The 25,867-nt window shown below is 37.9% G+C and overlaps 1 protein-coding gene across 2 annotated transcripts in view; it reads left to right on the top strand.

Moving 5' to 3' along the window:
* Positions 1-25,867, top strand: part of ARHGAP19 (Rho GTPase activating protein 19) — a 57,952-nt gene that overhangs the window by 8,506 nt on the left and 23,579 nt on the right. For both annotated transcript variants that reach the window (XM_008573211.1, XM_008573212.1), the window contains exons 2-6: positions 16,505-16,770; positions 17,640-17,720; positions 19,250-19,459; positions 22,236-22,462; positions 24,187-24,273. In XM_008573211.1, coding sequence (XP_008571433.1) covers positions 16,505-16,770; positions 17,640-17,720; positions 19,250-19,459; positions 22,236-22,462; positions 24,187-24,273 — 871 coding nt within the window. The remainder of the gene's footprint in view (positions 1-16,504; positions 16,771-17,639; positions 17,721-19,249; positions 19,460-22,235; positions 22,463-24,186; positions 24,274-25,867) is intronic.

The raw sequence follows: 25,867 nt of genomic DNA, 5'->3' as shown, positions 1-25,867 counted from the left end.
TTTTTTTTTTTTTTTTTTTTTTTTTTTTTTTAAAAGATGACCGGTAAGGGGATCTTAACCCTTGGTTTGGTGTTGTCAGCACCATGCTCAGCCAGTGAGCGAGCTGGCCATCCCTATATAGGATCTGAACCCGTGGCTTCGGCGCTATCAGCACCACACTCTCTCAAGGGCTGATTTTTAATGAGCAAGTTTTGACAGGAGTTAGGATGGTAGGAGATAGGCTACTGAAAAGAGAGTGTTACTTCTTGGAGTAGAAATAGAATTGAGATTGTTTATAGTGAGATTGCCTGAGTACCAGGTATACTTGTGTAGGAGTATGATGCCCTAAGTGCCCAAATCCCAGTTTTCATTTTTCTGATCTGTGTGCTCTTTTACTTGGTTGAGTATACCTTCTTTGTCTGGCTGTACTTCTTTTTCCAAAGTTCAGTCCTTTGCCTTCTTTTTGTACATTCTTTCGCTTTAGGTTTACCCTCACAGATGATCAACTTTGGTTTGTAGATGATTCCAAATCTATATTTGTAGCCCTAATGTGTTCTTTGAGTCAGGCCCTTGTTTCTAACTTCTTGTTAGGCATGTTCAGGTTATTTCAAATTCTGCTTTGGAAAATATGTTGTAGTGGCACAGGATTGTCAGTTTCTCTTTTTATGACCTAATGTAAGTCTCTAGATTTAGTCTTCCTTCATTGGTAAAATGAAGAGATTCTACTGGAATATGAAGGTCCCTTCTGAGTCTTAACATTGAATATTTCTTATCTACAATATGACCTGATTCTAAATCTGATTTCCATCTTGGTTTCCCAATTTCTTCCAGAAAGTGCACCATTTCTGATTTGGAAACAGTACAGCAAAAGAGTAACTGGAGTATAAGTATTTTCTTATTTAGTCCTCACTGCAACCCAATAAGGAATTATTATACTCACTTTATAGGTGAAGAAACTGAGGCTGACATGCTTATGAAGTGGCAGATTCAGGATTTAACCCCAATTATTAACCCAAAGCCTGTGCTGTAGTCAGTGAACCACACTGTCTCCCCTAGAGCATCTAGATGTGTAAGAGTAAGGGAAGGAGTGACACCTATGCTGTTCTTATAGCTGCTGAAGGAGGAGAGTAGTAGTAGATTATGTTAAAGAGTAAGATCTAGATAGGTTATGAATAATTGTGGTAAGTGGTGGGGTAAAAATAAATTAGTTGATGTTTGCTGCCCTATGCTCTTCAAACATCTCACTTTTTTTTGCCTCTAAATTTTGGCTGTAGAGTTTGTGAGGTTGAAAAATGTTGCTGATGGTTGCTGTTTGGTTGTATGGAAAGTTTTCAAGAACAGCAGTGTTTTTTTTTGTTATTGCAAGTCCAGAAGCGGTTTTATCTCTTCGTTGGGTTTGGTAAGACTGACTCCATCCAAGCTCACAAGAAGCCAATTAATAAGTTCAAATTTGATAATTTGCATGAAGAATATACCAGATATTTTATATATATGTCTCTATCTCATTATGAAGCTGCTAGTACATTTTATCCTTGGAAGAAACACATTACAATTGATTAGGTTGTTGCTTTATTTTTTTTATCAGCACTTATAACACTTCCTTCCTGAAGTCCTACCCTCTGGTCACCTTGAGTGAACCCTCTCAGCTATACTTTTATTTTTTAAATTTTTATTTTTTTATAAAGATGACCAGTAAGGGGATCTTAACCCTTGACTTGGTGTTGTCAACACCACACTCACCCAGTGAGCGAACTGGCCATCCGTATTTGGGATCCGAACCTGTGGCCTTGGTGTTATCAGTACCACACTCTCCTGAGTGAGCCCCTGGCCGGCCCCTCAGCTATACTTTTATTAACCATCTTTTAGGACTGGTTGTTTCTACAGATGCTAGAGCCCATCTATTTTGTACTGTTTGCTAGTTTTACCTGATATATCAGTCAGGGCTCAAATAAGACACAGAAACTACATAGTAATTTATTTATTATTAAAATTTAATTTTTCCAAAATATTTTAACATTACTTGTACACATTTGTGGGGTACAGTATGTTGTTTCAGTATATGCATATATTGCACACTGATTTGCTTAGGATAGATCGTATAGTTTTGTACCCGTTAGTCTATCACTTTTCCTCCCCCCCACCAACTAGTAATTTAAACAGAGAACATTTAATATAAAGAGTTGTTAACTATAATGGGATTGGACTAACAAGGGATTGGTTAGTAAGAAGTAAGTAAATCTCTAAAGAATATAGAAATATAAGAATCAGCTGAGATAGAATGTGCAAGGAAGAGGTCCCCTAGGGCAGAGATGGCCATGGCTCACTGAATGGCACAGAAGTTGCTATGGTGGAACTTGCCAGAAGTCTACCTTTTAAGGAACAGAGGAAAGCTGTTCATGGAGAGGTGCCTTGGGGGTGCTGCTGGCTGCTGTGTACTGCAGGAGTCTAGCACTGGAAAAGCTACCCATATTGCAGGAGCCTGGTGCTGGAGAAGCTACACATGTACTATAGGAGCTGGATATGGGAGAAGCCATCTGTTCTGCAGCAGCTGGGTGCTGGAGAAGCTGTATATACTGCAGGAACTTGCCTAGAGGAGCACCCTAGAACCACAAAGGGAAAAAGCCTTTCCTCCTGCAATGTCTCTCCAGTGTCCTTTACTAATAATGCTTAAAATTGTGCCAGCTGGCAAAGGAAATATATTTAAAAGTCCAGCTTCATTTTTACAGAGTAGGCAATGAAGGGTGAGAGGCAATGAAGATGAGAAGTAGTAAAGGTGAGAGGCAATGAATTGATAACTGGTACATACGGAGAATCATCTTCAAGTTCTCTGTCTCCCTTTCTGTAGAGCTCCCTGTCTCTATTCTATAAAAAACTATGAGGTGTTTAAGTGTAAGATCTGAATGAATGAGGAGGAACAGGAACAAATCAGAGGGCACAAGAAAGTGATTGGTAGGTAAATTTACACCGACATACTTATTTGCTTGTAAGCTTGTAAAAGTCTGTATGCTCTCCAAATGGAATGACAGTTTCCTGGAATATAGAACCTGAAGCAAGACAGTTAAATTACATTTAACTTAAGAAGTATTTATCTGTATTTACTTTTTTAAGGCATACGGATGTTTGAAGTATATAATATTACTGCAGTTTCAAACCTGCAAAGATCACAGATGGGTATGTTGTTTATTGATACTTTTTCCTCAACTAAACCAGTGTGTGTCTTTGAGCAAGCTACTTTCACATTTTGCATTTTCCTATCTTTTTACGTTGGGCTACTGGTACATAGTTCTTTGAGGTTTTAGAAATTGGTATTTGTGATGGTCTTGAAATATCTATAATTTTAGAGTTACTACATTTTTGCCGAGGTTTAATGTAATTTTTTTTTGTTCTTGTTCTAGGACTGGGAATTGCACATGAATCTTTTGAACAAGGGTAGTTTTTAGTTATAATTACCAGTTAGAGTAATACCGTCTTATCCTGAATTTAGATTTAAGAGCAGCATCAGTTATTTGGCATAGCACAGCATTAAGCTTGGAAGTTTAATTTTTTTATAAAGAACCTTTGAATAGTGAAAATAGCTGAAATGAACTGAGCTCAAGAGCCAAAGGCTGCATGCTGTGTGTTGGGACTGGTAGATTTGCCTGAATAGAAGTTCACATTTGTAAGAAAAACTGAGACAGGCTTATGAAAAACTAAGAAGCATTGGAAAAAATGGTATGGAAGGGATAAGCACAAGGGATAAGACAAATATTCAAGAAGGAAAATATAGAGAAGAAACGATGATTTTCTAGTAGAGGCTGCCAACAGCAGTGACAGGGGCAGGCCTTGTGGGTAGTGGTGATAGTGAGCCCAGCAAGAAGTGATCCTGGATAATAGAGACTGTCTTCAGAAGTGAGTAGGGAGTCAGAACACCCAAAATGACAACTCTGTCCTCTGCAGGTGAAGATATGGAAGGGAGGGCTCAGATTGATACTAGGGGCAAACAGCTTTGCACATTTACATGTGTTAGGATTCTTTCAGTAATATGTGGTAGAAGCTTAAACTCAAATTAGCTTAAGCAAAAAGAGACTTTATTAATTGGCTCAAGAAACTGAAAGGTTTGAAGCATAGATCAAGCATGGCTTAATCTGTATTGAAAATCTCAAATCTTAAACAGTGTCACTAGGTATCTGTTTCTTCCTCCCCTAGATCTGGTTTCCTTTGTATTTCTTCTTAAGAAGGCAGATTCTCTACAAAAGGTAGCATTAATGGACCACCAACAGTGTCAGTTTTACATTCTACCAGCTTAGCAGTTTCAGCATCTAATGAGACTTGGAGTTAAGTCTTTTTGTCCTGATTTGTTTTGTGGGCCTTTTTCTGAATCAGTAAGGGGGATAGAATGTTTCGATTGATTAAGCCTGGGTCATATGCCCATACTTAGTGCTCACCAAATCACATAGATTGAAAGATGGGGAGAGGTTATTGCCCAGAGGAAAATGGGTGTGCTATTACCAGAGGAAGGGGTATTGCATAGGCTAAAACAACAGATGTCTTCTATGCTATCTCCATAACTCCCCTGTATACCTCCTTTGTTTAAGGTTGTTTTGAAAAGGGCTTGCCACTAATGTGTGGAGAAAGCATTTTATGTTTCTTAGAAAAATACAAAAACCAAACAAATTGTTCCTTATTAAAGTACTACTTATCCTTTTTTTTTTCCTTCAAATCCTACTTACCTTTAACAAAATAGAAAAAAAGAAAAGAAAAAGAAAAAAAAGAAGAAAAGAAAAGAACGGCTGGCCCATGGCTCACTTGGAAGAGTGTGGTGCTGATAACACCAAGGCCACAGTTTTGGATCCCTATATAGGGATGGCTGGTTAGCTCACTTGGGAGAGTGTGGTGCTGACAACACCAAGTCAAGGGTTAAGATCCCCTTACTGGTCATCTTTTAAAAAAAAGGAAAGAAAAGAAAACAAATCCTACTTATCTTTAAAATCTAGCTCACATTATGGAAAACTGTATGGGGGTCCCTCAAAAAACTAAAAATAGAATTACCATGCGATCCTGCAATCCCACTTGTGGGTATTTACCCAAAAGATTTGAAATCAGTTTGTTGAAGAGATGTTGCACTTGTCTGTTCACTGCAGCACTATTCACAATAGCCAAGTTACGAAATCAACTTAAGTATCTATCAGCAGATAAACAGATGAAAAAAATGTGGTACATATACAAAATGCAATATTATTCAGCCTTAAAAAAAGAAGGAAATTCTGACATTTGTGACAGTGTGGATGGAATTGGAAAACATATGCTAAGTGAAATAAACAGGTGCAGAAAGACAAATACTACTTGTTCTCACATGTAGATTCTAAAACAGTTGAATTCATAGAAGCAGAGAGTAGAATGGTGGTTACCAGGGACTGGGGGCTTGGAGGGAATTGGGAAGATGATGGTCAAAGGGTACAAAATCTCAGACAGGAGGAATTATTTAGTTCTGTTGCACAGTGTCGTGAATATAGTTAGTAACAGAGTATATGGTACATTTCAAAATTGCTAAGAGTAATTTTCTGATCTTCTCACTGCAAAAAATGTTTAGTATTTGAGGTGATGGATTTTTTTTTTTTTTTAAAGATGACCAATAAGGAGATCTCAACCCTTGGCTTGGTGTTGTCAGCCCCACGCTCAGCCAGTGTGCCAACTGGCCATCCCTATATAGGATCCGAACCCGCGGCCTTGGTGTTATCAGTACCGCACTCTCCCGAGTGAGCCACCGGCCGGCCCTAGAGGTGATGGATGTTAACTAGCTTGATTTAATTATTCTACATTATATCTGTGAATCATAACACCACTTTGTACTCTATACATTTATGCAATTATAAATGGTCAATTTACAATTAAAAAAAAAGATCTAGCTCAAATCTTAGTTCTTCTGTATAAAGGTGAAAGGTTCTTTCCTATTTCTGAATTCTTAGAGCTTTTATTATCTGTACCATTCGTTTGGCAGTTAATGATCCTGTATAATCCTCTGTGTTGTCTTTTGCTACTGTTTAAAATTCTGTAGTAGTGTTTAGTGAATTTTAAACTCTTGGAGGCCAGAGACTTACTTTAGCTTCCTTTCCCTATACCTTACAATACCTTATAATTACAAAACACTCAGTAGATCATGGTTTGATTGATTTTATGTGATACACAAGTGACTGTGATTTCTTGTTCGACTCCCATGTGTCTCAGAAAAGCAACATCTTAATGTTAATTGATGAAAAGACTTACGGTTAGGTTCATAGAATATTGAGTACTTCTGGCTGACTAAAAGTATAGACGTTCTTTTCTTAAGATTTCTTTATTTTTGGTGAATGGCTGGTACAGGGATCTTAAGAATTTTTAATATGTGAACTTGTGTAGATATTAACAAGTCATGTGCCAGAGCAAAAGCATTAGATGTCTCTTGGATAGTATATATCACTCTTGTGGTGTCATCCTGCCAAAGACGCCAATTGTAGAGCTAGGGCTGAGGTCCGGAGCTCACAGACCCCTCGAGCCCATTCACAAACCCTTTGCACGCAGGTCTACAAGCTAGGTAACCAGACAAAATGGTCCTTGGAGCCTTGGCTGAAGAAAGAATAGTCTTTATTCAGCACACACTACACTATGAGCCTAGGCAGTACAAAAAGAAACTCAGAAACTCAACTGCTACCTGCAAAGTCCAAAGACAAACTGAAAACTGAGCAGCCGCCAGCAGAGTAAACATGCTGTATTGTTAGAGGGAGCTCTCTGTTGGCCAGCTCTGCTTCACAAACTGCAGAACACACAATAGCAACAAAACTAAAAAGATACATTGGGGCACATGTGCACTAACTCCACCTCCACACAGCTTGTTTACAAGAAATGTGCTGCTAGACCCCCCAGCCATACCTGAGCCAAGGGAGCCTGACTAAATTATTCTATTTTCCCCACAACTCTGAACTTTGGAACAAATGGATGTAGTAGTAGTCTTTTAGAACCTAATCTAATCATACATAGAAGTACTTCTAGTTTTAATTGCCTGCGACTTTTGTCATTTAAAGTCATTAAGAAGAGAGAGGCTCATGGAGCTTTGACTCTACTTTTTTGAGGAGTAAACAGCTTTTAGATAAATAAGAGGAAGACTGTATTGTCAGCTAAGTATCCTATAGAACTTTCTACAAATAATAGGGAATTTTTTTTTTTTTTTGACCAGTAAGGGGATCGCAACCCTCGGCACGGTGTGGTCTGCACCACGCTCAGCCAGTGAGCACACCAGCCATCCCTATATAGGATCCAAACCTGTGGCCTCGGCACTACCAGCACTGCACTCTCCCGAGTGAGCCACGGGGCTGGCCCCAAATAATAGGGAATTTTGATGTTACTTTTGTAATACAAATAACTTTCTTCTTATTGTACACCATCTTGGGAGAGAAAAATTAAAGGAGGTGTAAGCAACAGAATTAATGCCAGTTCTTGTGACAGACCAAAGGATAAAAATTACCAAGTACATAAATAAGTCAATTAATTGGCATTACTGCTACTCTGAGGAAGTATAATTAATCTTTTTTTTTTTTTTTTTTTAAAGATGACTGGTAAGGGGATCTGTCCCGAGTGAGCTAACTGGCCATCAATATATAGGGAGCTGAACCTGTGGCCTTGGTGTTATCAGGATCACACTCTCCCAAGTGAGCCATGGGCCAACCCATAATTAGTTTTAACGGAGAATATTACATTGTCATTCCACAGGGCAAAATCTTAGGTTAGGTGTCCAAAAATGTTTAGGTTAAAAAGGTAAGCAAGGCCGGCCCGTGGCTCCACTCGGTAGAGTGCAGTGCTGATAACACCAAGGCCACGGGTTTGGATCCTATATTGGGATGGCCGGTTTGTTCACTGGCTGAGCGTGGTACTGACAACACCAAGCCAAGGGTTGAGATTCCCTTACTGGTCATCTTTTAAAAAAAAAAAAAAAAAAAAGGTAAGCAATCAAGAATTCTTTCATGTCTAGTTTGCCAATTAAATTTAGGTCACGTTGCTCTAGTAGTTTGAAATTAGTTCAAGATGAGATCAAATGTAGGAGTCAAAAACATTTTGCAGACTGTTGGAGTCTATTAGACATGAGATCTGTATTACAAAACCTTGGACAGGTCAGATCTTAGTGTGTAAATGTTTTAAAATTTTTATCTAGGAAATTGGATACTGTTCCCTGAAATCTTGGGGTACCGCTATCAACTTTGAACTGTTTTGGGTATTAAAAAAGCTTGCAGCTTGGGTGTCTGTGGCCTGTTTTGTTTTCTTTATGTACAACTTTCATGATACCAGTTTAAATTTGATGTATAGAAAGAGGGAAGAATATAGTCTTTTGTTTGATACTTGTATTTCTTATCTAACAGCTCTACAATAAAGTGACATATTTAAAGCCATGTTCCAGAGTCTTTTAGGGTTGAAAAAACAGTAAAAGAGTACATACTTCTCTCAGGGTAGTAAATCAGGCTTAGACAACTTTAAATATAGCTCATATTTTGATAGATGTTGCTAAGGTTGTGGTTCTTAGAGAACAAATCAAGTTAAGCAATTCACTAGAGAGGAAACATTTAGTTTTGTGGGTATGCAGTTTTGGTAGTAGTCAGCCAAAAGATACATCTGCAGGATGCAGGGTTTTTTTTCACTGCCTTGAATTTTGCAGATGCATGGGTTCAACATGCCTCAAAAGCACTTGCTTTTCATTTTTCTGTAATCGATTTTTCAATTGTGGATTCTGTTTCCAGTCCTTTGGCTAAGCATATAACCTTACATATAGAGTTCCCCCTAGTGGTAAAAGTAATAATTGTAAACTATAAGTAAGTTATAAAAATTATTCTTTTTTGAGGGGTGTTACTTCTATCATTCTTTGGGATAGTTGCCTGGAGCACCTGTTAACTCTGTATGCCAGCATACCTAGCTACTAATTCTCTTGGTTCAGGCCATCTGTGCAAAAACTTTTATGATGAGGAAATTAACCTTTGTGTATACAGTACTCTGATTTTCTGTGATATTTGTATCAAGTTGTAGCGAAGCCAGAACTACTTGGTTTCTTTTTTTTTTTTTTCCTTTTTGTCTTTTTTCGTGACTGGCAACGGGATCGCAACCCTCGGTGTTGCGCCCGCACCTCGCTCAGCCAGTGAGCGGCCGGTCTGTATGTGGGATCCGAACCCTCGGCGGGAGCGCCGCCGCGCTCCCAAGCGGTGCACTGTAGCAGTACGCCACTGGGCCGGCCCCACTACTTGGTTCCGGCAATGGATCGCAACCCTCAGTGTCGCGCCCATACCGGACTGGGACCGGCAACGGGATCGCAACCCTCGGTGTTGCGCCCGCACCTCGCTCAGCCAGTGAGCGGCCGGTCTGTATGTGGGATCCGAACCCTCGGCGGGAGCGCCGCCGCGCTCCCAAGCGGTGCACTGTAGCAGTACGCCACTGGGCCGGCCCCACTACTTGGTTTCTTAAAAAAAAAAAAAAATTGTCATGACATCTTTAAAAAAAAAAAAAATTTGTCATGAAATGTTGATTACTCGTACAAGTATATGGAATAATATAATTAATACTCTTTTCCCATCACCCAGCTTCAGCAAATCTTAATATTTTGCCATATTTGCTTCAACCGCCCTATTTTTCCCATAGCTCTCAGTGATTTATCACAAAAACATTACTAGCACTCCAGAAACTCCTCTCATGCCTTCGTGAGTCCTCTTAATCACTTAATTACAAAAGGTAACCATTATCCTGAATGTTATGGTAAGTATGTGTTTGCTTTTCTTTATGGTTTTGCCACTTAAGCAAATATCTCTAAATATTAGTCTTGTCTGTTTTTAAAATTTGATATTAATATCATCATATAGTGTGTTATCTCTGTGTGTGTGTATATGTATTCTTTTGTTTATCGTTATTTGTGAGATCCATCCATGATGGTGAATATAGCAAGAGGCTGTCCATTTTCATGGCTGTATAATATTCTATTATAGATATTACAATTTAAAAAACCACTCTGTGGGATGTTTTGCTTTCAGTTTTGGCTGTATAGAAAATAATGTTGTGATGAACATTGTAGTTTGTGGTTTTTGGTGCACACATGGCTGCACACATTAGGTATGGAATAGAATTGCTGGATCACAGGTGTAACACGTTGTTCAACTTTAGTAGATAAGACTGAACAATTTTCCAAAACGGTTGTACCAATTTATGGCCCCACTATCACTATAAGGGGCTTTTTCTAAACTTTGGTGTTGTCGATCTTTAATTTAATTTAATTTTTTTTTTGGTTTTGGCAGCTGGCTAGTAAGTGGGTTCGAACCATTGACCTTGGTGTTATTAGCACCATGTTCTAACCAAGTGAGCTAAGCAGCCAAGATTAATCTTTCATTTTATTCATTCTGGTGGATAATAATATGTCATTGTTGTTTTAATTTTCATTTCTCTGATTTCTAATAATGTTGAATGTTTTTTTCATGAGTATATGGGCTGTTTGGCATCCTTTTTAATGAGATTCTGTTGAAACCATTTTTCTACTGGGTTTTTTGCTTTTTCTTATTCATTTGTGGGAATTCTTAATATATTCAGGATATGAGCTCTTTTTTGGTTATGTATATTTCAGGTATATTTTCCCATTATGTGGTTAATGGTATTTTTAAAAAAAATTTAAAAAAATTTTTTAAATTAAAAAGAATTTATTTTTGGTGGCTGGCCGGTAAGGGGATCTGAACGCTTGATCTGAGTGTTACTAACACCATACTCTAACCAGTAAGCTAATAGGCCAGCCTAAAATTATTTGAAGATTTTGTTGTTGTTGTTGTGTTGTTTTTATTTTTGGTGGCTGGCCCAAAGGGGATTCAAACCTTTGACCTTGGTGTTATTAGCACCATGCTCTAACCAAGTGAGCTAACTCACCAGCCTAATGGTGTCTTTTGATGAACACAAGTTCTTATTTTAACAAAGTCAAACGTATTAATCTTTTTCTTTATGGTTAATATTTTTTATGTCTTATTTAAAAATTATTTCCCCACCTTGAGTTCAAGAATATATTCTTCTGTGTTACCTTCTAGGAGAGTTATTGTTTTGCCATTCACTTTTAGATCTACAGTTCACCTGGAATTGATCTTTGTGTGTAGTGTGAGACAGGAGTCAATTTTCACTTTTCCCCTCTGCAGCTATCCAAATGTCCCAGCACCATTTAGTGAAAAAATCATACATTCCCCACTGATTTGCAGTGCCACCTTTGTCCTGATTTCAGTAAAGAAACTAATAGAAAGGAAATAATAACGATAAGAGCAGAAATTAATGAAACAAACAACAAACCTATAATACAGAGGTATGACAAACCTGTAATCCAGAGGTTCAACAAAGCCAAATGTTGGAATCTTGACAAAGATAATAAATTTGATAACTCCCTAATAATAATCATAATTTTAAAAAAGAGCGGGCTGGCCAGTTAGCTCAGCTGGCTAGAGCTTGGGGCTGATAACACCAAGGTCAAGGGTTCAGATCCCTGTACAAGCCAGCTGCCAAAAAAAAAAAAAGAGAAAACACAGATTACCACTATCAGAAACAAAGAGGAGGATGTCACTGTGGAACCTAGAGACGTTAAAAAGATAAGAGGATATTATAACAAGCTTATGCCAATAAAGTTCGAATCATGTGAAACAAACAAATTCTTAGAAATCTGTAACTTATCAAAGTTAACACAAGAAGAAATAGAAAATGTGAATAGTCCTATAACACAAAATAAATTGACTGTGTAATTAAAAATCTTCTCACGGGCCGGCCCCGTGGCTCACTCAGGAGAGTGCGGTGCTGACAACACCAAGGCCACGAGTTCGGATCCCATATAGGGATGACCGGTTTGCTCACTGGGTGAGCGTGGTGCTGACAACACCAAGTCAAGGGTTAAGATCCCCTTACCGGTCATCTTTAAAAAAAAAAAAAAAATCTTCTCACAAAGAAAACCTCTAGATTCAGATGGCTTCATCAGCCAATTTGATCAAATATTTAAAGAAATAATGCCACTCTCATATAAACTTTCAGAAAACAGAAAAATAAAACATATTCCCCACCTAACTATAAGGCCAGAACAACCTTGATACAAAACCTAATGAAAACATTACAAGAAAGGAAAATTCCAGGCCAGTGTCACTTATGAATATATGTGGAGAAACCTAAACAGACTATTAGCAAACCAAATTCAACAGTATGTAAAAATCATAATGCCTTAAAACGAAGTTGGGTTCACATATCCTAGAAATGCAGGGTTGGTGGGCCAGCCCGTGGCTCACTCGGGAGAGTGCGGTGCTGATACCACCAAGGCTACGGGTTCGGATCCCATATAGGGGTGGCCAGTTTGCTCACTGGTTGAGCGTGGTGCTGACAACACCAAGTCAAGGGTTAAGATCCCCTTACTGGTCATCTTTAAAAAAAAAAAAGAAATGCAGGGTTGGTTCAACATTAGAAAATTAATCAGCATAATTTATCACATGAACAAATAAAGGTGAAAAATCATGTGATCATAAATAGACACGCAAAATGTATTTGATAAAATCAAACACTGACTTTTGATTTTAAATAAGTAAAATCTTAGCAAACTAGGAATAAAAAGGTATCACCTGAACCTGATGGTTTTTGCTAAAATGATGGGTAGGGAAAGATATCATTTTTTTTTTGTCTTTTTTGTGACCGGCCGCACTGCGCTCAGCCAGTGAGTGAACCAGCGAACTGGCCATCCCTATATAGGATCTGAACCCGTGGCGGGAGCGCTGCGCTCCCAGTGCGCCGCACTCTCCCGAGTGCGCCACGGGGTTGGCCCCAAAGATATCATTTTTTTTTTTTTTTTAAAGATGACCGGTAAGGGGATCTTAACCCTTGACTTGGTGTTGTCAGCACCAGGCCCAGCCAGTGAGTGAACCGGCCATCCCTATATGGGATCCGAACCCGGGGCCTTGGTGTTATCAGCACCGCACTCTCCGGAGTGAGCCACTGGGCCGGCCCAAAGATATCATTTTTTAATGTGCTTTACTCTGATAACTTGTGAAGTTGAGATGCTTTTTATGTTTATTAGGCACTTAGGCCCCCCTTCTGTGAATTACTGATTATGTCCTGTGACTAACTTTTTTACGGGGTTGAGTGTCTTTTTCTTATTAATTTTTAGGCCTAATTGATACATTTTTTTTTTTTTTAAAAAGATGACCGGTAAGGGGATCTCAACCCTTGGCTTGGTGTTGTCAGCACCACGCTCAGCCAGTGAGCAAACCGGCCATCCCTATATAGGATCCGAACCCGCGGCCTTGGTGTTATCAGCACCGCACTCTACCGAGTGAGCCACGGGCCGGCCCAAATTGATACATTTTGAATACTAATTTTTGTTAGTTATATGCATGGCAAATGCCTCTATCAAGTCTATGGCTTGTCTTTTATTTTATTTTTACTTTTAAAGTTTTAAATTTATTTGTGTTTTTTTTTATATGAATGGGCAGTATGTTCACATAAATAATAAATCTAGAAAACACAAAAGAGCATACAGTGAAAAGCTTCTCTCCCATTCCTGTTCCTCCTTCATCCAGTTCCCCTCTTCAGAAGCATTGTGACTTCACTTTTAAAAAACTTTGTTTATAATGTCATTTGTTTTACAGAAATTTTAAACTTTAATGTAGTTAAATTTATTAATCTTTTCTTTGTGGATTGTGCCTTTTATGTCTTGTTTAAGAAACCTCCACTGCCTCATTATTTTATTCTTCTCTACTGTTTTCTAAAGTTTTAAAGTTTTGCTTTTTGTATTTAGATCTTTATTCTGTCTGAAATTTATTTTTTGTGTGTGATGTGAGGTAGGGATCATCCCTTCCCTCTTGTTGTAAAACTACTTGTCCTTTATGCTTTTACATTATGTGATTGTTTCCTCTCATACAACTTTCAGTGATGATGGGAGTCTGCTGTTCAGCTTCATATATGTGTTGGCAAATACAATTAATTGGTCTGGTTTTTTATTTCTGTTTTGTTCCTACTTGCAGTGAATACTCAGAGTCCTAATAAGTACTGCCTTTCAGGCCCCATAATGTGCTCTTGTGTCTTCTACCATGTCTGGAATTTGTGTAGGCTGTGTTGGGGCAGGGAAAGGAGAGTTTCTTTGTCACAACAGACAAGGAGAAAGCTTTTTTCCTGTCTCTTCAATTTACCAATGCCTCATCAGAAGCTTTCAGCACTTATGTAAGAAATTTATTTATTTTTCTTGAACTTGAGCAAACTTAAAGTTTGTTTTGAAATACTATAGAGTAGGAAGTTGTTTTTACTTAAATATAGTTATTTTTTCCTTTAGTCCTAGAAATCTCCTAAGTTCTTAAGCATGTTCCTTGATATTCTTAGCTTTATATTGTGGAATTGTGTATTTTTGGAATAGGATTAGCAGGATTTGTGATAAGGGGATAACTTAAAAGAAAATAAGCCACTGTCTTTTCCGTCTCTCTTCTTCCATTTTATTTCTTTTTTAAACCATTTCCAATTTGTAAGTATTGTCTTACCAGATCCTCCTCCACTCAGAAAAAGTGAGGAAGAGGAAAAATAGAGAACTATTTTAAAGAAATTAAGGTGTGGCATAACAAGAATGAGTTGGGACGGAAGGGCAGAAAAAGCAGAAGGGAAAAGAAACAGATTGTTTATGTGTTACTAGTGTGTTAGGACTTCCAGGGCATCTTTTTTCTTGTATTCCTTATAAATAGCTCGGGGCAGCCTTGAACCTGTTTTTTCTTCTACCTGTTCAGGCTGTTTAGGAGGGAGCAGTTTCTGGGGATGTTGGCCAGGTAGGAAAGATTCTGTTGAGAAACAGTGTATCTAGGGGCTTTGTCCTTGTAGCTCTTTTCTCATTTGTGTATTTGATCCAACTTAGTGCTGGAAGAGTCAACTGTGATAAAATTTTAGAATCTTAACTGAGTGTTGCTCTGGCCATTAGTAAAAGTCTGTAGGTTTTATGTATGTATGTGTTTCTAACTTCAGGAATATAATTGATGTTATTCATATACATATGTATGTTAGAACCAATTCGATCTGCAATTGGTTATTCAGAATTAAAAGATGTGAATTTCATAAGATGATTAGTTTAGACTCAGTAAATTATACAATTCTTTTTGGTGCTATCACATTTTACGATTTTCTGTCCTCAGTAGAGTGGTTATTTCTCGTTAGCAGTGATTATAAACAGCAGTTCTATATTGACTCTTGTTTCTTGACTGAAATAAGATAACGTTTAAAAAATGAGGCTATTGTCAATGGTTTAAGATGAAGTTGCTTCTGATTCTAATTGAGTTGTAATCACGGACATCTTTAAGTTTATCCAAGAAAAATTACCTATCCTAGTCTGTAAAAAGATTGAGGAGACAGGCACTTTAAGTTTTCTTAGTGACTTTTTGGCTTGAGAATACACATTCATAGTTTTGCATTTTTATGTGGTTTCTCATAATACATTATCAGTTTAGATAAAAGAATCTAGTAGCCACCAACTGAAGACTTGGATTGTTGTTTAAAATTATGTAGTAATTTTTCAAGGAAGTAGAGATGAACTTTGAAGTTTACCCATGTCTTGTTTTCATTATACTGTTATTAAAAATTATTTATGTCGTGTTGGCAAAGTGTGATGTGGATTAATTATATTTACTATTTAAAGGTGTCATTCTTCCTGGACCAATGCTTTGTATGAATGTTGAAGTGGACAACTTTTAAGTTGTGATTGTTTCTATTGTGGGAATGTTTGTATGAGTCAGGTGAATTTCAACTTTGCCTGACTGAGATGCGATAATTTGTCCTCTCTGGCTTGTGTTATGTCTACTCATTGGTTCTATAATAAATAATTGTTTATGTAGTAAGGATTAGAACAAGCCATTAGAGTTAATTGATAATGGATAAAAACCATGACGTTCCTTCTGTAAGAGATGGAATAATACAGTTACATTTAGTAACAATATATTAAAAATAAAAAGGTATATAGTAGTTAGGTACTGGGAAACAAAGAACAGGGAAGGAAATATTTCTGAGAGTCAAAGGAACTTTGCCAGGTGTACAGTGTAATGTAGGAGTGGAAAACCGGCTAAGATTGATCAGGGTCCTAGAGAGAAGAACCTGTCTGAGCAAAATTTGAACTTAGATGATGGATGGGTCAGAAGCATCCAGAATTGTGCAAGGTATTTTTGTTTTTTGTGGTTTTTGATGCCGGCTGGTACAGGGATTGAACCCTGGACCTTGGTGTTATCAGTACTACAGTCTGACTGTGCTAACTGGCCAGCCCAGAAGCTTCCAGAATTGAAGAACTTTAAAATAAAACCTAAATGTGCTATTTTATGTACCTGCGAGTGTCTTCCATTCTGTGATGGCTTCTTGGTTATGAGAAACAGAATCCAAGGGCAGCTGGCTCTCTAAAAGGGAGCTGATTATAAGGAAACTTCTGTCTGTGTGTGGACTCAGGAACCAAAGTACCCAGTAGGAAAGGGCATAAGAAACACATACAAATATGATACTCCTAAAGATTCTTCTCTTTCATTTTTTTCAGTGATGCCATCTGCAGTTTTATTATCTGTCATGATTCTTCCCTTCGAGGTCAGCCCATTATCTTCAATCCTGACTTTTTTGTGGAGAAACTTCGACATGAAAAACCTGAGGTGTTCACTGAGTTGGTGGTCAGCAATATCACAAGGCTTATCGATTTACCTGGAACTGAGCTGGCTCAGCTGATGGGGGAAGTGGACCTTAAGTTGCCTGGTGGGGCTGGCCCTGCATCAGGATTCTTCCGGTCTCTAATGTCTCTCAAGCGAAAGGGTAGGAGATATGTCTGTGAATGGTGGGCAGCTCTCTGGGCTTTACTCTTAACAACTGCACATCTACTGAGGAGTTGCTATTACCCTAAAGCATTTTTTGGTCACTTTTCTCATTTTCATAAGTAGTAAAACCTTCAGTAATAGTAATAAAAATGATAAAAACTATCTAGATAAATAAACTAAAGCAAACATTCAGTCCCTGAGAAATGATGTAATTAGTTTAGTGTAGTTATCAGGGGCATTTTGATTTTCATGCCCGATTAATACTGTGCTAAAATAATATTTCAAAAACAGTTACATAGCTGTGGAGTATAGTAAAAAAAAGATTAAACTTTCTAAAATTGCAATAGTTCTCAAATATTTTCATTCCATGGAATGCTTTGCCTACAACTCACTCAAAAAAGCATTTCCAGAAAATAGAGATGGTAGCAATGCTTTTGATAAGACATTAAAGAGGTACTATTTTGTTTTATTAAATATAAGAAAATGATGAAGGTAGGAAAAATGTTTAAACATTATAACACATCAGATTCTGTACCAACTCTGGTAGATAATCTGTCATGCTTTGACAATCATGACACTATATTCTGTTTTTTATTTGTTTTTAAATTAAATGTAAGTTGTTACTTAAATAAGAGGCTGGTCTTTGCCTTCAAGGAATCTACAATCTAATATTGAACTTGGAGAGAGTTGATTGAGGGTTGTTCTGTTTGCATTTTTTTGGTGCATTTCCAATTCTAGGGTTTTTGTTTACTAACCCTGTGAAGGTATCTGCTGAACTGTAAAACAGGACACTTGACTGGTTTTAAGTATGATGATTTTGTACTATTTGTGTGAAAGATAGCCCTGGCTTATCATATGGTTTTTCAGAAAAAGGAGTGGTATTTGGATCACCACTGACAGAGGAAGGCATTGCCCAGATATACCAACTGATTGAATATCTACACAAAAGTAAGACTACTCAAAATTTTATTGTTATTTGCTTAATGAATAATTGTCAGTTTTCTGTTGAGAGCTAACTGCCTTGAGTTAGTAGGTACCAATTAACCACCAACAAAAGGACTAACCAGTGATAATTTCAGAAGGCATGCTTTTAAATATATTTCTTTTAAACTTCATCTCATGTGTTTTTACTTCCTTAGATGTATATAAATTAGGTAGTGTCTATAAAGTCACATTTACCCCTTAACTCAGAGACATTTCTTCTGGAAAGATATGTTGTCCCTAAAGAATCATGACATTTATTCAAGGGAGCATAATCTCTAGAATTCTATGATTAAAATACACTCTTCACTTAATTCCCATTTCATTTTTTAGTAGTCATACTAAAAATTATGGTTATCATTACTCCAAGTGCTTGGCACAGCTGAGTGAGTATATGTGAAATGTGTGGTCTTATGTGATACCTTCATAAATTCAAAATATTTCCTTGATGAAGATGAATTTAACCCAAGCAATTATTTATGGCTTGTTCTATGTTGGACATTGTGCTACGAGCTAGAGCAGAGTGTACAAACTGGCAGCCTAAGGGTTCGAGTCATCTGCATTTATATTTTGTTTGGTTGGCAAAGGATTACATTAAAAATAAAATTAGTTATCTGTCTTTAAAATGGTAGGAAGATCTAGTGTCCTTGGGCCCAAGATGCCACTTGGACAGAATCAGCTGGAGCACAGGTGTGTGCTCTCCAGTTTGTTATGGTTTCCATTCATTCTTTTACTATTACCTGCCTGGTCTTGTAGCCACTTAAACTTAGACTCCTGAATAAGGGGGTCAAAGATGAATGTGTACCTAACTGAACTGTCATGTTTCTTCCAGATTATACTCAAACTGTATGTCCCATCGTTTTTTAAATCCCCTTAAAGGAGCTTAGAACCTAGTTGGGAGAGGGCTGGCCCGTGGCTCACTTGGGAGAGTGTGGTGCTGACAACACCAAGTCAAGGGTTAAGATCCCCTTACTGGTCATCTTTGTTTTTAAAAAAGAACCTAGTTGGGAGAAAAGAATGGTTTAGCTGGGATGGTCCTAAGCTTCTGGGAGTTCTAATTCCTGGAACAACGCAGAGACTCTAGATTTCATTCTGGGCTGGAAAAATAGTTTACAGGAACAAGAATCCTTCAAAGAGGAACTCAGCCCCTCCTTAGAAAGCCTGGAGGGGTCTTCAGGAAGATCTGGCTTTTCTTTCAATTTATTTTTGAAGTGCATTCCAACCATTGATTAAGTTAAATTCAGAGTCTCCAGATATACCTCAGGAGGTTGAATGACTCCTGGGAGTACCATATTTTAGTTTGGGAGATTTCCAGGTGCTTTGAGGTATTCAGATATGTCTCCTACACTACTCTGGGAAAAAATGCAAAAACCTTCTTCAAAGGCTTTGCAAAGGGTCTTTTAAGTGGAAAGTAGTCTTTAGACTATGTATTTTAATCATACCTTCTCTTTTTGTTTCCTTTTTGACTGTCCTGCATTTTCTTCCACGCTAAGAAGACTTGCGAGTGGAGGGTTTGTTTAGAGTACCAGGGAATAGTGTCCGACAGCAGATTTTAAGGGATGCTCTCAATAATGGAACTGATATTGACTTGGAGTCAGGGGAGTTTCACTCAAATGATGTTGCCACTTTGCTGAAGATATTTCTAGGAGAGTTACCAGAGCCCCTGCTGACGCACAGACATTTCCATGCACACCTCAAAATTGCTGGTGAGTACAGGAAGTGAGAGGACATGTAAATGCATGTCTTTCAATTTAGTAAAGTCCTTTAGAATTTCTGTTGCTTGTATCCCACAGCAATAATTCTACTAATATTGGTTAAGACTTCATGATATTGTTGGGCTTCTCTGAGTACTCATAAGTACTGGCCAGCTAAGTTTGATTTAATCAGATGTTTTTCTTGATAAATAAGCTTCTTATTAAGATTAGGAGCTGGTAATAAGAGAAGGTCTGTGTTTTATTTATTTTTGTATCCCTGATGGATCCTAGCATAGTGCTTTGAACATTTTAGTTGTTCAATAAATGTGAATCATTGGATTGATTCATTCACATGCCTCAGATAGTTACAGGTTTGGTGTGTTTGCCTTGGTTTGGGAGCTTTTTTATGCTTTGATTGAGATCATCTCTAGTCTTGAAAATTTGTTTTTAAAAAATAATTTTATTTGTTTTCTGAATAGTCAACACATTCACATGGTTCACAATTCAAAATGTTCAAAGAATATGCTGTGAAAAGCTTTTCTCCTACCCGTTCTCCAGCACTCAGTTCTTCCCAGAGACAGCCAATGCGATTGATTTGTAATGTATCCTTCCAGAGGTGTTTTCTGCACTTATAAACAAATAGTTACATATATTCCTTTTCCCCTCTTTTTATGTAATGATGTAGGTATTATGCACATGGTTCTGTGCTTTGTTTTTTTCACGTAATGTATCATGGAGAGTGTTTCATTTTCAGCTCATAAATAGTTTCCTCATTCTCCTTTATGCCTATATGGTCAGGAATTCATTCTTTTTTTTTTTTTTTTTTTTTTTTTATAAAGATGACCGGTAAGCGGATCTCAACCCTTGACTTGGTGTTGTCAGCACCACGCTCCAAAAGAGAGCAAACCGGCCATCCCTATATAGGATCCGACCCCGTGGCCTTGGTGTTATCAGCACCGCACTCTACTGAGTGAGCCACGGGCCGGCCCAGGAATTCATTCTTTTTTTTTTTTTTATAAAGATGACCGGTAAGCGGATCTCAACCCTTGACTTGGTGTTGTCAGCACCACGCTCCAAAAGAGAGCAAACCGGCCATCCCTATATAGGATCCGACCCCGTGGCCTTGGTGTTATCAGCACCGCACTCTACTGAGTGAGCCACGGGCCGGCCCAGGAATTCATTCTTTTTTTTTTTTTTATAAAGATGACCGGTAAGCGGATCTCAACCCTTGACTTGGTGTTGTCAGCACCACGCTCCAAAAGAGAGCAAACCGGCCATCCCTATATAGGATCCGAACCCGTGGCCTTGGTGTTATCAGCACCGCACTCTACTGAGTGAGCCACGGGCCGGCCCAGGAATTCATTCTTAAATTGCACAGCTGTTATGCTGCTGTAGGCTCTAAGCTACTTGGTATCAGAATTCATATTCCATTTATTTTATTTTCTGCCCTTGAGCATTTCTTTTCCTCTTCTAATTTTAAGAAAAATAAATATAAGGTTTATTTCTTTTGAATAATTTTACTACTTAAAAAAAAAAACTAGATTTGCATTCTTAAAATCTAATAAGATTTGGGTTTTTTCTTAGCACTTTCAGTAGCAATTCAGATGATACAAATGAGTAAATATTACTAGAATGTTATATAATTTTATAATTATTTAGGGGAGAAATAAAAGTGTTAGATCTTTGAAAAAGATTTGGAAAATATTAATAAATTCTTTTCACAAGTGTTAACATGAAGGATGCTTATTTTGTTTGCTTTCCTATAGAGTTCATTCATTTAATGCAGTATTTGAAATCCTCCCTCCACTGCCTTGTGATTGATTGTTCTTTGAGAACATATTGAGGCATGGCACAGTTGTAGCATTTGATATGCCTTGTTGATAACTGGAAGGGATTTTTGTTTTCAATTTCATATTGACAGGGAACATTTTCTAGAAATATTATCTGCATTTCCTAAACCTGAAATTATTATTGAGGTTAAACAGCTTAAATAACACAGTATAATCATTTTCAGGTCTGTATGAATTATACCCAAATGGTTACTAGTATCCTTTGAGATTCTGCTTTTCCAGGGGACTACCTGTATAGTCTGTTAGGGAAGAAACGATTCTGACTCTGTGTGTGAGGAACTACTGGAATCATCCTGTTATCAGAGTGTAATTCACTCTCATTTTTCTTTTATCTGTAAAATATCTGAGTGGGGAAAAGTGGAGGGGGTGGCATTATCAAAAAGGCATGTATGGACATATGTTTTTATTTCTCTTGGGTATATGACTGGGAATGGAATTGCTAGGTCATGTGACAACTCTATTTTTAACTTTTTGAGGAACTGCCAAAATGTTTTCCAAAGTGGCTATTTTGCATTCTCACCAGCAGTGTAGGAAGGCTGAATTTTCTGTATATTCTTGCCAACATTCGTTATTGTCAGTCTTTTTGGTTATAGCCATCCTAGAAGGTGTGAAGTGGTATCTCATTGTGGTTTTGATTTACATTGTCTTGCTAGCTAATGATACTGAGCATACAAATGTTTATTGCCCACTTGTATATCTTCTTTAAAGGAATGTCTATTCACATCTTTTCCACAGTTTTAAATTGGATTTTTTATCCTATTGAATTGTATTGGCATTATTTTGTTATATTTTGCTATAATTTTTGAATTTTGTTTATGCCTGATTCTTTTTTTCTCTTCTTTCTTTGATGGCAGTTGAGGGGAAGATAATAGTAATGGTATTTATTTTTCTTGCTGATATTTTCTCCCTCCTTTGTAATAATCTCTTTTGTCCTCAAGATTTGATGCAGTTTGATGGTAAAGGAAATAAGACCAATATACCAGATAAGGAGCGGCAAATTGAGGCTCTTCAGTTGCTCTTCCTCATTCTCCCTCCACCCAATCGTAACTTGCTGAAGTTATTGCTTGATCTCCTGTACCAGACAGCAAAGAAACAAGACAAGAATAAGATGTCTGCCTATAACCTTGCCCTTATGTTTGCACCCCATGTTCTGTGGCCAAAAAATGTGAGTGTTGAGGGGAAGAGTAAAGATTGCTTGGTTTTCTGGGGCTGGGCCTCATCCTTTGGCTGTACTGTGGTGAGGTTATCCAGAGTCCAAGGTCTAGTCTTCAGCTTTATGAGGTTAGGAACATACTTTATTAGTTCCTTCAAGAGTTATCAAATCTGAGGGGGCCAATTCCTGTTAACCTTAGTTATAAATTAGTCTCTGATAAACCTGCATGGCAAATTATTATTATTATTATTATTATTTTATTTTTCTAAAGATGACAGGTAAGGGGATCCTAGTCCTTGGCTTGGTGTTGTCAGCACCACGCTCAGCCAGTGAGTGAACCAGCCATCCCCACATAGGATCTGAACCCATGGCCTTGGTGTTATCAGCACTGCACTCTCCCAAGTGAGCCACAGGCAGGCCCTTGCATGGCAAATTATTAGTGGAATCGGTTAGTGGAGAATTATAGCTACTAAATAAACTAGAATATTCATTTTGGCTGGTCAATATGAAATTTTTCTTAGCAGGAAAGCCTTCTTTGGAAATCAAATTAATTTCTGAAGATTGAATGGTTTAAATTTAGACTAGAACTGTATGATCTTGTGGGATAATGTCACCAAGCTTTTAGATGAGATGACAGAGAATGATCCTGTCTCACTTTTCTATTTCCTGTAGATATAGTCTCCATGGGTAAAGCTGAATGTGCTTCTTATTACTGAGACCATGGCCTTCTCGGTGATTTACATGAGAAATAAATTATCTAAAGTCTTTAAAACAAATTTTTGACCTGGAGACACATAGCTCATATTCCTGCCCATTTATAATATAGGTTTTACTGTATGTTGGAATTGGGAGCCAGGAAGCAACAAACCAGATATGTTACCTATGTCCTTTACCCTTTCTGTGCTTAGGCTCCTCCTCTGTAAACTAGGCATAATAGTAGCTTTACCACTTACCTCACAAGGTTGTTGGGAAGATAATAAAAGTAGATAGGTTATAGTGACTTATAAAAGATTTTTGAGAATCCAGAGCTTATCCATATTAAGGAGATCAGTCATTATAATGAAGGAATTTTTGAAACAGCTAACCAAGCCTAAGGAAAAAGTGAGTAAACTGAAAGATGTATTTAAGGGGTCCTGGTATGAAGCAAACAGATAGATGTTATTTTAAGATAGATATTAAGGATTAGGGCTTTGGGATATTAGAGATGCTAAGTACTTAAAAACGAGTCAAGAGAAACAAGAGAAGGGAATCAATGACAGATTGAGTTTGTTTTTAAGGAACACATGTCACCTTAGGTATCAGTAAGTGGTGATAGTTCTCTTTTGTCTTTGGAGAAACTCCAGTTTCTCTGAAAAGGCAATGTCCTTGACGGCTGGTACAGATCCTGATCTTCCTGCCCATTTTGAAGCCTAGGCTAGATTTTCTTTTTTTTTTTTTTTTAATTTAATTAAATTTTATTTTATTTTAGAGTGGACTTTCTTTAGCAACTTTGCTGACGTGTCTAGTTCCCAGGCAGAATGAGGAAATGAGGATCTGTTCTCAAGGATTTCCTGGTCACTTCAGGGACATATGGTTGTTCTAGATTTTGTCATATCCAGTGGAAACTTGCTGAACCAAAAAGACTTTCCAGATTTAAACATTGTATTAGAGGCACCTTGTTAGGGATAGGTACTTATCTGTAAGTACTACTTACTAGCTCTTAATGCTTTTTGTTTGGTTTCTTTCCCTCTGAATAGGTCACTGCAAATGACCTTCAGGAGAATATCACAAAGTTAAACAATGGGATGGCTTTTATGATTAAACACTCCCAGAAACTTTTTAAGGTAGGTAAGGGATGGCATTTTGTCGGTTGTAACAGTACAAGGAAGGGGGAGCAAAGTGGAATCCTAAGCAGAGCTGTAAAGGTGACTAGGTAAGAAAGGTCCTGACTGGGACTGTAAACCAAAATGATGGATAGTGGTAAAATCCAGGGGGAACAACCAGGGTGGGAGGAATAGTAATAGGACGCTGAGTAGGGCTCTGTCTTCTGGGTAATTGAATCTACCCTCTGAGTCATCCTTCCTTTCTCATGAAAGGCAGCATGTGTTGGCAGCTGAGTAGTTTTATCCTGCCTACTTCCTGCCAGTAGAATTTTGAGGGTGTGACAGCCTCCTTTATTTGTATTCTTTGTCCCTTTCTGTCTAAATAGGCAGTGTTTCTACTGACATAATTTTCTCAATAATTTTGTGGGTCTTCTATGGATTTCAGTGGGAATCACTCCATTAGACAAAAGCTATATATACAAATTTTTTAAAGATAAATCTTTCTCTACTTTAGCCTCCTGTTGAGAAGGCTGACGGCCAATACCTAAAGCTTCCTTAAGGCCTTCTGGTTTGATCAAGAGGATCAGTGAGGCACACACTCTTACTCTCTTGAAAGGGCCTTCTTTGTAACTGGATACTCTGACCCTTTGATGTTTCTAAGGTTTTAGCAAAAGGTTTTGCGGTCACATCCTTGGCCTTTTCTTTAGAGTACGGTTTCTCGAGAGTGAATTGCTTCATTTTAGCATATTTTGCCATCTGGAGAGGCTGAGAATTTCCAAGATCATCCAGTTCTGGTTCCTTTTTTTCTCGTGGAAAAATACTTATGCTTTCTGTGCCTGTGAATCTGACTAAGTACCTCATATAAGTGGAATTGTACAGTCTTTGTCTTTTTGTGGTTATCTTATTTCACTTACCATAACATTTTCAAGGTTCACTATGTTGTGGCATGTGTCAGAATTTCCTTCTTTTTTTTTTAAAATGGTATCTTTCATCCAATTGTGGTAAAATGTATGTAACATAAAGTTGACCATCTTAACCATTTTTAAGTGTACAGTTCAGTGGTATTAAAAACATTCATAATGTTATAATATTGTATAACTCACCACGATCCATTTCTAGAATTCTTTCATCTTGTAAACCTGAAACTCTGTACTGATTAAACAACTCTCCATTCCCCCCCTTTCCCCAGCCCCTGGCAGCCCCCGTTCTACTTTCTGTCTCAATGAATTTGATTACTCTAAGTACCTTATATAAAATGGAATTATACAGTGTTTATCTTTTTTTTTTTTTTTCCGTGTGCGGCAACGGATCGCAACCCTCAGTGCTGCCCCCGTACCGGACCGGGGACCGGTGATGGGATCGCAAGCCTCGGCGTTGCTCCCGCGCCTTGCTCAGCCAGTGAGCGGGAACCGGTCTGTATGTGGGATCCGAACCCCCGGACGGGAGCGCCGCCGCGCTTCCCAAGCGGCGCACTACCCAGTGCGCCACCGGGGCCGGCCCCAGTGTTTATCTTTTTGTGACTGCCTTTTTTACATTTAGCCTAATGTCCTCAAGGTTCATCCATGTTGTGGCATATGTCAGAATTTCCTTCCTTTTTTTTTTTTTTTTTTTTTTT

The sequence above is a fragment of the Galeopterus variegatus genome, unplaced genomic scaffold (assembly GCF_000696425.1).
Source record: "Galeopterus variegatus unplaced genomic scaffold, G_variegatus-3.0.2 Scaffold891, whole genome shotgun sequence".
NCBI lineage: Eukaryota > Metazoa > Chordata > Mammalia > Dermoptera > Cynocephalidae > Galeopterus > Galeopterus variegatus.
Note: the sequence above shows the minus strand (reverse complement) of the source record. Positions and strands in the feature narration are given on the sequence as shown.